This window comes from Anomalospiza imberbis, chromosome 9, assembly GCF_031753505.1.
Source record: "Anomalospiza imberbis isolate Cuckoo-Finch-1a 21T00152 chromosome 9, ASM3175350v1, whole genome shotgun sequence".
NCBI classification, from domain to species: domain Eukaryota; kingdom Metazoa; phylum Chordata; class Aves; order Passeriformes; family Viduidae; genus Anomalospiza; species Anomalospiza imberbis.
In genome coordinates, this window is record NC_089689.1 from 510,278 (window position 1) to 521,866 (window position 11,589).

Consider the following 11,589-nt stretch of genomic DNA (forward strand, 5'->3'; position numbering starts at 1 on the left):
GTTGAAAGACTGTAAAACTAAAACAACAGCAAATGCAGCAATGCAGATGTTTTTTCTCATGTATTGCATAGTCAAATAAACATTTATTTCCCTATTGCTATTTTAAAAAGCAAAATGCTTTTTAAAAAATACTTTTACTTTTCCCTAAACCCTAGTTTTTAGGGTTTTATTGTGGGGAGAGGAAAACAAATCAAGGAGTCTTCCTTGGGGAGAGGGAAGATAGTGCATTGTGAATTCTAACATCAACAGAACAGTTAAACATAAAAGTAATAGTATTCCTCGGTTGCCCGATTTCTGCTCTCTTCGTTAAATCTTAAACACTTGTGTACCAGAAGAAACCTTTTTACATTTTCAACCATTCTCTTCAATTTCCCATTGAATTATTGCCATTAGTTTGAAGACTCTGTTTGAGCTTTTGGTAGACCTGTGATTTAAGAAATTGTGGGTAGGAATTTCTTTCCATGTGCCTGTAGATTATTCTCTGTGCTTCATCAAAGCAAGACTGTGTTGGCTCTTGAATATTCTTTATAATTGCTTTCCTTGCAGGACTGTCAATGTTTATCTGAAACATAAATGGGAAAGCCAGTTCAGTCCTGACTACTGTGATTAGTGGAGGTCAAGAGCAGCAGTGAAGTCTGTGTTGCTGGGCCTGTGTGCAGAATATGGCAAGGCGCCAAATGTGAGGGAGTTTGGCCGGATGAGTTTGGTTTGGTCACTACTTCTAGGGAGAATAAGAGAACAGGGACAATTCAGGCAGGAGTTGTCCTGCCAACATGGCTGCAGTGGAAGGAGTAGCTGGTATCCAACACTCCTTTTCTCTGCTAAGAATTGTTCCTAGAGCTACAGTTAGGTTCCAGAAAAACCCTGATGAGTACAAGTGCCTGGAGGTGCACAGCACCAGTGGGAAAAAAAAAAAAGGCTAAAAGTGTTATAGCCTGAGATAAAATTGAGCCAATATATCAACCTTGTTTAGGATAAGTTTTCGTTCCTAGAGTTTTCCTGCTGCAATTCATGGTTTGTAGCAGATAAACTGAATCTCTGCAGGTATGTAACAGCAGAAAGGTCTGGTGGTCAGCAAAAACACCAGATAAAAGGAACCCTTTGAAAACCCGTCAGCTTATGAGGAGTTCCATTGGTTGTGCTCAGCTTGACCTTGTCTGTTAGTGTGGAGAGGAGACCTCTAAAGATTTGGTTGGTGCTGATGTCTTTCATGGGTTGAGATCTTCCTTCTCCAGAGGAGACATTTGAGTGGCCCCTTTTTAAATGCTGCTGTAATTTGAATATAAATTGTGTTTCATATCCTCATGAACATCTAGTTTTTTTAGAGTGGTACATAGTTCTTGTGTTAATAGTGAATATCAAGAAAATGTGAAATTGGGCTGTCCTGAAGCTCTAGAAACCAGACAGCCAGTAGAAAGATTCAAACACACACTAATTTAGAAAAAATAGCACAGCTTATTTATAACTGTCCTGATTTAAGCCCTTACATTTGATTAATGAATTTGTGGTTGGCAATACTGACATTTCTCTTTTGTAAGTGCATATGTGTTGCTGAGTTCCCTATAGCTGCATATACTAAAAAAAAAAATTTAAAATAATTAAAAAAAAAAAAACTGAGAAAAAAAAAGAAAAAAGAATGCATTGTTGTGCCAATGTGCCAATTGGCATTTAAAACCAACAGAGAGAGCTTTAAAATTTGCTCAAGTTTTGGATTAGAGGGAGTGGTTTACTCATTTAAAGCAACTGCTCTCAGCCAACATTTGGAAATCCAACTAATTTGGATTTGGCTTCTCCTCCAGTGCCAGCAGGGAGGCTGCATTTTGAGACTCTATAATAATTTCATTGTTACACATAAACCAGAAAATAATGTAGCATGATTCTTTAGTTATGTCAGCCTGCCAGTGGCACAGCCTGCCACTAAGGCAGTGGCAGTTAAAGCTAGTGTTGGCTTAGTTTTGCAAGAAGAGTAATAAGCAGGAATGTTTACAGGTCATAGAGCATGTCTGGCTGAGCAGGAATGACTTTTTTCTATAGCCATTTGTCAGGGGAAAAAATCAGATACTTTACATACAAATTTGCTGTTTTCCTTAACCAAAAAAAACCAACAAAACAAACAAACAAACAAACAAACAAAAAGTAATGTGTCTTGGAATCTTTCTTTTCACTCATTTTGCAAAGGGGACAGCACTGGGTAGAGTTTTTTACTTTGCTCAGTTATATTTACTCTTGCAAAGGCCAGACTGAGATACTGATATACAGATAGATATATGTAGCAATGGGATAATCCAAAATATAGTGAAGTGATATCAATAGTCTCTGGATCTGATGTTAAAAAGAAAAAAAAGAGAACAGATCCATGAATTTGGTTCTTAACTGAGTTGTGCATTTTGCTTGTGTTCTTGGTGGATGTAGTTGAAAGATTCGCCTATAGATGAGATGTGGATTCAAATATTAAAATTCTGTGTGGAAAAGAGTTTGGGGGGAGGATGAATAGCAGTTTTCACTCCCTTTGGTACAAGAGGAGCTAGGCATTTGTTGTTGGTCTGCTGTGTGACACTTCAGGCATTTCTATAAAATAAAGAGCTCGTGATCTTGTAGTCACCTTGTTGGGAGCCTGGGGTTGGATGTAACTTGTAAAGAGCTTCCTGGCCATGGAAATCCTTTTCCTCTGTGATTTTATCTTCTTATAAGCTTCATAGGCAAGCCAGAATTCTATGTTTTCATCACTGTGTTCTGTCTTCAAGTAGGCCTTATAGATGATAGGCCCATCTGTAAATATTTCAGAAGCCAAATTTATATTGCCTCTCTACATGCATTACCTTTAGAGTGCTTTGGAATTAATAGGGATACTTATAAAGTAGTGTCTTGGCCCTACACTTCAACTTTGCATTTTCCTGCACATGCAGGGCTCCCTAGTAAATCTAATCCCACAGTAAATCTAAGGTAAGCAAACGCTTTGCCCATGTTTCCTAAAGAGCTGCAAATCCACTAGGTTTAGAGTATCTGTTTTTTTATGTCAGTCCACCTTTCCATTTTGGGTGTCATAAAGCTTTTAAATTAATTAAAATTCAATGAGTCGTGTTTTTAAGTGCAGTGAAGGAGGCATTTTAAGAAGGGCATCATTCTGACTACTGCTGGGAGCTTGAAGTGTTTTATTTAAAGCAAACTTTGTTGCTGTGCAGCATTCTGGCCTTTCAAATTTCTGAAGATGTTGAGCACATCTGGCAGACGTGATGATCACATGTGTGCCTGCTGCTTCTGCTGCCATTTTGTCTCTTTGAACAGTTTTCTGTTGAGGAGTTTCTTCCTGTGCTGTAACATACTAGGTTGTTTAAGATTTTAATGGCAAAATTTTTGAGTTACAAATGCTGTTGGTCTTTTTTTTTGTAATTTTTCTGCAGTTTGAAAATAATGCCAGTCCTCAGGAGTAATTTTTAGAGGTTTGTGTTTGTGCTGTGATTTTTTTCATCACTATTTTAAAAAATGTAATTCAGCAGTGATGTTCTGGACTGCTGCTCATACGAGAAATTTGGGAGAGCTCTGAGCCCTATATGAAGCAGAGGGGGATGGAGTGGGAAAGTTCAGAATTACTACTGCATCTACAGTTCTTCCCATCCCTGAATATTGGAGCTGCCTTCCATGGCATTCCCCTGAATAGATATGCCATTATATGGTCTCTTTGGTGCATGCAGGATTTCACAAGTGAATTTTGTCACTTTTCTGCTAATATAAGGTGCTATTCAGTACTCTAAGTGTGGATGTGGCAGACAAACCATGCCCTCATTACGTGTCTGTAAAGGAATTACACATGATTGCAGAAATGGCAAGTTTGGGAAAGCATTTGCAGCATGCTATGTTTATTTCCAGTGTGATGTGTGCTAGGCATGTCACAAAGTTGGTTATCATTAGTTGCGTATAAAGCAGCATATATTATGCAGCATGAGTTGCTGATTTTGCTTTGTGGGAACTTTTCTCAGCAGTCCATCTGGGACACAAGCACACAATTACTTACATTTGCTTGTTACCAGATTTTCAAAAGACTGGGACCACTGTAGCACTTCCTCCAAAAACACCCTTTAGAAAAAAGGAGGTCATTATTGCAGGATTAGCCATGGCTCAAAGTATAAAAAACTTAATTACCTTGTTGAAAATCTGTCCCTTAATTTAAATATGAGCTTTATGAATCTTACCTTACCTTAAAGTCTTTCTTGTGTCTTCCAGATCTTGTGCTTCCTATGCCAAGACAAATATTTTTCTTGCTGTAACAAATGCAGTTCCATTTCAAGGGTGTCCATGTAATTCCTCTAGAAATGGCATTCACTTATTTAAACTGTGCGTAGGAGAAACACAAGAAAAGTACTGCCTTTCTAGACAGCAACTTCTTTGGAGACAGGAATCATCGTAGAATTCAGGAAATATTGATGTTTTCATTTAGTAGCAAAGTCTTTGGGGCACAAGATCTTATTGCAATATTTCAAGGCCTTTAACATCAAAGTTGACTTATCATCTTAGAGCTGAATATAAGCTCCAAGCATAAGGTAAATAATGAAAGGTTACTGCAATCTTAGCTGGAAGAGACTTCCATCTCTCACCAGTTGTTTACAATGCAGTGTGACACATTATTGCTAATCTGCGCAGCCCTTGGAAGTGGCTAAAATCAGATTTTACTTTCATGTTTGCTATTCTTAAACAGTAAGTTCATAAGCTTGTAGGAGTCTCATGCATGATTCTGGGAAAGAACATGGAAGTAGTGAGGTGAGAGACTAAACAATTTAAGGAAAAACAAATATTTGAGAGCAGTATCTCCATTTAAGTTCATGTAGCTCCATTTACACCAACATGTTTTCAAGTATTGCAGTTTTAGGACACCAATGCTGGTAACTTGGAAGAGATGCTTATGTTAGTAAAAGGAAGGACAGGGGATGTATTCCAGTGAGTGCTTTCCATTATGCGTCAGCCAAACTTGGAGTAAGATCCCCTCTCATTGATCCTCCCTCACTGAATATTTGCTTATCATGGCAGCTATAATTTTGTTGACAACTATTTCGTATCACAGGGCTTTTTAAATTTTAAATCAAAATTGGCTTTGGTATGAGTGCTGCATGATGCTTTATAGATTTCTGCTGCAGAACATTACCTGCTCTGTAGTTTTTTTTTAATTAGTAATGATTTTTAATTTATTTATACCTTGATACAACTCTCTCTTTCTCTGAAAATGTACGTGACTAGGCATTTATTTTCTCAGGCTTGTGATCAGTCTGACATGGTCAAAGAAATATAGAGTAAGAGAAATGCTACCACTATTGAACTGTGGTGTCAGTAACTCACTAGTAACTCTTGCAACTAAAGGATTTTTTTTCCTTCTCATGAGCTATTAGCCTTGTCTCTATAAAAACTCATAAAGCATATGGTTATGGGGAGTGTAAATCTCTAGTTCTTTGAATGATTTTTTTTCTCCTTAAAAACTACTTCTGAGTCATATTTGCTGTTCCTGATGCTGGTAATTTTCACCTGATGCAGATAATTTTTCACCTGTCAGTAACAGCACTTGTATAGTATGAGTGACAATCTTGTCTGTCTCACTGAACATCATCAGGAGAGCCATCTTATTTCCATTTCTGATTATTTGTCTTTAGCATTAATTTGTGAAGCAGAAAAAAACCCTGCCTGATGGAGCAGCTGACACAGAGGAAAACCTTTTTACTTTCCTTTAACAATCAGGACAACATGAAGGAAAGTAAGGAAATAGGTTATGGTGATCTGTATTAATACCCCTTTAGTAGCTGTTGTTCTGATAGTAAATGTCTTGCTGCACTGATCTGCAACATGATTGGGTTTGCTGAAGTACATATATTACACTGAAAAAAAAACATCTCCCAAAATAACTAAGGCTTTATAGCTGGGACTCAAAAATTTAAATTGTAGTGTCCTGTGGGAGCTGTTTCTCACTTATTGTACACCCTCTGCTGTGAGTGGCTCCCCTCATCACCATGGTGCAGAAATCCTTATCCTGTAGTTGGAAACACTTTCTGGATTTCTACTCCTGATTTCACCCAAATGGCAGTTTCAGGGGTCATCAGGTGCTCCTTAGTATTGCCGTGGGGGATGTGTCTCAATAAATCAGTTCTGTGTCTGATCTCATACCAGCAGAAGGCATTTTGGATGGAAGCACTCCACCATCCCAAAGGGACATGTCCCCCAAATTCCTGGCAGTTCTTGGCCCCCACAGAGCCTGATGGCACCTGAGGACTTGCAGGAGCTACTTGGCCATGTCTCTTATGAACCACATGAATATTCAGCCTTTGCCAACAGCCTGAATTCTTTTAAAAGGTGGACCCAAAATATTTGGCTTTCTAATTCCTCCCAGGTCCAAATCTGGACTTAATCCAGGGGTGAGTTTGGGCCCATGCCTGTGTAACATTAAGGGAATATCCAGTGGGATATGCCAGCGTACATCTGTGTGCTGTTGAGGAAGGGGCTGCCAGAAGGTGCTTGGCTGGGGCAGCTGTGAAGGAGTTGCCCTCTTTTACATGATCTTAAGCTTACAATGAAAACTTCCACTGTGAATTTTGAGGGGTTTGTTTCTCCTACTCAGCTGCGTGGACTGCAGAACATAAGAAACTTATCCTTATTTACTTAGAACTTATCCCATTTTCTTCTGCTCTGAATATCTTGCAAAGCCAGCAAGTATTTGGACTCATTCTCCTAAATATGGAAAATATGAGAGTTTTTAATCTGCTGTGCTGAGCTCTGACTTTCTTAAATAAAAACTTATCATTTATACGTATAGCAGTGCAATCGGTTCTAGCAGTATTCTTATTTTGTACATCTGATCTTTATCCATGAGTCATTTCTGAAGCATTTGACAAAAATATATTTTGTAAGATATAAGAACTTAAAAAAAGGCAAATTACCAGGCAATCCAGTGGACATCTCTCAGGAAAGAATAGAAATGTTAATAATTTTCCCTCTTTGCTTCTCCAAATATGAAAGGAGATTGAAGGTTGAGCCTGTCCTAAAGCAGAATGAAACTAGAAGTCTTTTTTTCCCCTGAAAGGTCAGGGTGACCAGGATCAAGGATCAGAGCTCAATGTAAACTGGACAATGCTGAATAAATTGCTAAGTATCTGAGATTAACATTGTGTCATGGTTTGACACTGGTGCAATGCCAGCGCCCCCATGAAAATGCACTTTCCCAAATAATTGCTGTGAGATGTGATCAGGAACAGAGCAGAGCAGGCTCAAGCTTAATAACAAAAGAAAAAAAAAAAACCTTATTAAACTACTACTACTATAAAAAAACACAGACACTTCATCCAGGATGAAGACCCTCCAAAACACCCCTCCTCCTCCCACCTGATTTCTAAACAAACCCAACAGTGGGATACTACCCAGGATTCCTGATCAAGTTGCCACCCTTCAGATAATCAATACTCAGTCCCTCAAAGGAGACAGGAGTCTCTCCTGTGCCACAGACTCCCCCAGGAAACACAATTGCCACCCCTGTGTTTCCATGTCACACATGGCAACTGTCCGGAGAAAATCTGCCACGGTGACACTCTCCTTTCCATGTCACAGTGCTCTCACCACCGTGCATGGACAGACTGCTCATAGGGCTCCTTTAGGATGCTTTGCCACGGACCAAAAGAGACAACAGTTCAGCATCTCATCTTGGGACCACAGTCCCCCCATTTTCCCCCTGGGGCCGAGGGTCTAAGAACAGAGATCATCTTCTTCCTGAAGACAGAGGGCATCACCATTCCCTCCTCAGCTTTCCTCTGTTCTCTCCATTTCTGTGCTGGTGGTTGCTGAAGCATGTCTCTTTGGTTCACCACTGCATCCCCCTAAAATGCAGTTTTTTATTGCAGGAGAATTTGGTTCAGTCTATGGTTAATAAGAAAAGTCCAGCCACAAGCCACTCCATCATCTCCTTCCACCCAAAAATTTCCTCTTCCAACATATCAGATCCCAGACTGTCTCTCTTCTACTTCAAATCAAAGAGGAGTAATATTTTACAAAGCCTTCATTTCCCAGGAAAGGGTTAAAAGTTCAGACTCCCTGGATGGCTGAAATCGCTGCCCAGCAGCTGATTCCCAAGGCCAAGGCTGGGCATCTTCCCCCCGCTTCTCTTTCTTCTCCGCTGGCAAAGTTATAGGTGCCGTCCGGACTCTCTGTCTCTTCCCTCTGTGGGGGGAATGACAAAGGCATCTCCGCTTCTCTCCACCCTTCCGTCCACAGGAGCTGGCTCAGTTCCAGTCCTTCAGCCCCCTCGGCTCACCTCGACCAGGCCGCATGGCTTCCCCTCCCCCACCCAGCCCCATGGCTGGGCAGGGAGGTCTGCACTGCACCCTGACCTCTGACCGGAACCAAAGAGAAAGCTCCCCTGGGAGTTCTTGCTTCTAACTCCCTGTGTTCTCAGAGGTGTATCCATACCTTCTGTGGTCACTTTAGGTGCCAGTATCCAAACCTGACCACTGATTAGTTTGACCCCACTTCCTGAAAAAATTCACTTCCGTGTCAAACCACAACTCATTGATATATGTCCAGCATGTATCTCGAAGTCAATAAAAGTCATATAAAACTTGCATTTATACAGATATGATATCCATAAGAGAGGGTGTAGTTTATTAGGATGAGGCAGTTGTAAATGTTTTTCTAAAAGAGACAAAATAAAAAAATCTCTTGTGACATGAGGTATGTTTAGTGCTTCTCCTTTGGCTTTCAAGCAATGCCAAATGCTGAGTTTACATTGGACTGTAAGTTTGTATAGGCCTGCCTAAAATCAAAATAGCCTTATTTATTTAAACTTGGAGTTTCTTTCAGATTTGGGGTTGACTGGCACATATTATACCTATGACCAATTTTTTCCTTCCAAATGAAGCACACAGTCAAACACAGGACAAGGTTCTATCTCCCAGCTTTCTGAAGCTGTGAAATGCTTCCTTTGCCTTTAGTGTTGTTTTCCTTGTTTCCCTGAGGTCTATGTTCAATTTTATATCAAATGAGAGTCTTGCCCAGTACATTTCCTGCAGGGTATTGAAATGTCATAACTTTGCCCAACTGCTACACTGCAACTCCTGCTCACATTCCCTGGCAGCAGCCAGTTGCTGCTGCCTGCTTCAGAATTCTCTCAACTGTGTCCTCTGCTAGGACTCCATGACTTTGGAATTGCTCCACTATCATTTACTCATCTCACCCTCTGCCTAAAATAACTGTCTAAAACTACACAATATTCCATATGTAAGATGAAATTATGCATTAAATTCTGGCATATGGTTATTATGTATCACTTTATTTTAGGCTATATTGCCCAATGCCCTCTATTTTGGGTGTTTTCATGTTGCAGTCATTCATCTTCTATCCACTGAAATGTAAATGAAATGCAGCCTTTGTAGCTTTTTTGAAACTGAGAGAAATTCATGTAGGTTTCTTACTATACAGACATTCTCAAGAAATATTAGATGAAGCAATATTAAGTAATTTAGTTCAGCTACTTCCATCTGAATTTGAAGTGCCAATTATTAATTTTTTCTTCAGGTGACAGCTGCACGAAGTGACTTTTGTGTAAGGAAATGTTATTGTTCTGAGGAGCCATTTTAATATGAATTAGAAGCTTTAAACTTGTTGAGAACACACATTTTCCAAGCATACGCATTCAGGACTCTGTGGTTCTCTCTTCAAGTCAGACTAATTTCCTAACAGAACAAGGAACAGAGCATGCTGATTTTATCTTTACCAGTGCTGATTTGGAACATCTTTCCACTGAGGCATAGTCTGTGTTTCATTAGTCTGACATTGTGTGTTTCTGCTGAAGTGGTCTTAACCCTAGAACAAGACAGGAGCAGTACAAAAGCTACAGCACACCCTGGAGCAGGGTGCTAGTTTTGGATCATTGAACTCCCACAAAAGCGGCCTGTTACCTGTGACAGTGTCCTATTAGTGCCCTGTCATCTGTTGTAAATGGTAAATTACATCTTAACGACTGCTTACAGCTTTCTGGTGTTCACATAACTTGACTTGGAACATGGAACTCTTCTCACACAATATTTATGTAGCCTAGTGTCCTCTCTCTTTGCTTGTTCTAAGATATTATTGCAACAATGCCACAGGCTTTATAATGTGTAGGAGCTGTGTGTTGCCTGCAGGACTGGTAATCAAACAAAAAGCCACATGGCTACAACTCTTTTGCAGAAGGAATTGCCTGACTGATGATAAATTAATATAAGTGCTGGAGTTATTCATGTCTGTAAAAGATATAAGCAGTGCTGATCTGGAAATGACTTTTTAACTGGTTTTATATTTTATATTTTATATGGAGAAATATCAGAAAAACTGATTTGGTACATCAAAGAAAATTATCTATTTACCTTTCAAATTGCAACACACATTTTGATTTCTGAGCACCCTTATTCTGTGCCAATGAATCTGTAAACTACCAAATGCCACAGCTTTTAGTGTGCAGCATAACTTTCATCAGAGAGAAACTGCTATAATAAAAGTTCTAACTGATTGCCCATGTAGTGTTCACACAGAATTCACAGAATGACTGGGTTGGAAGAGACCTTAAAGATCATCGAGTCCAACATATGCCCTAACACCTCAACTAAACCATGGCACCGAGTGCCACATCCAGTCTTTTTTTAAACACATCCAGGGATGGTGACTCCACCACCTCCCTGGGAAGACCATTCCAGAATTTTAACTCTTTGAGTGAAAAACTTCTTCCTAATATCCAACCTGTATTTCCCTTGGCACAGCTTAAGGCTGTGTCCTCTGGTTCTGTCAGTGTTGCTTGGAGAAAGAGACCAACCCCACCTGACCACAGACACCTTTCAGGAGCTCTGGAGAGTGATAAGGTCACCCCTGAGTCTCCTTTTCTCCAGGCTGAACACCTCCAGCTCCCTCAGCTGTTCCTCACAGGGTTTGTGTTCCCAGCCCCTCACCAGCCTCATTGCATCCTCTGGATGTGCTCAATCGTCTCAATGTCCTTCCCAAACTGAGGGGCCAGGACTGGACACAGCACTCAAGGTGCGACCTCACTGGTTATTCAGATTATTTTGCACTGACTATTACATAGAATACTCACCTATATAGGGCTAAAGCTGGATATATGTCAGAAACATTTCTAACATGAATGCCTTTGCAATGCTGCAAACTTTATATGCCAAGAGAAAAAACAGGTGTTCCCTCACCTATGCTACATTTTCCTGGTAATATTTCAAAGTGCAAAATCTCATACTTTCAGAAACTTCTTTTGGGTTGTTTCCTTTGATTAAAAAGCTTCATTTAGTAGTTGCATTTGCCAGGGTAGCTTTCCAAATGTCTTGACCTGCTTTTTTGTTTTGTTATTTTCTCTTAGTGTGGATGGTCTTAGTACCCACTGTCCGTGTCTGTGCTGCTCATAATAGTGCCTGACTCCTCTTTTATACATATCACAGGCAAACACTGGCCGTGGTTTCCATCAGAAAAAGCTCCTTTGGGCTCTGATGCTCCACTGATAGAGCCTGTTTACACTGAAATTACCTTGACATCTCTACTGATCAACTGTAATGACATGAAGCTGTACTCTACTTCATTGAAATCTTCCAT

At 40.0% G+C, this 11,589-nt stretch overlaps 1 protein-coding gene across 1 annotated transcript; it reads right to left on the reverse strand.

Moving 5' to 3' along the window:
• Positions 1-364: 364 nt before the first annotated feature.
• Positions 365-11,589, reverse strand: RGS13 (regulator of G protein signaling 13). The gene is given in 6 exon segments (XM_068199065.1): positions 365-562; positions 2,603-2,769; positions 4,013-4,074; positions 6,637-6,705; positions 7,069-7,127; positions 11,524-11,589. Coding segments are annotated over 6 exon segments (621 nt in total).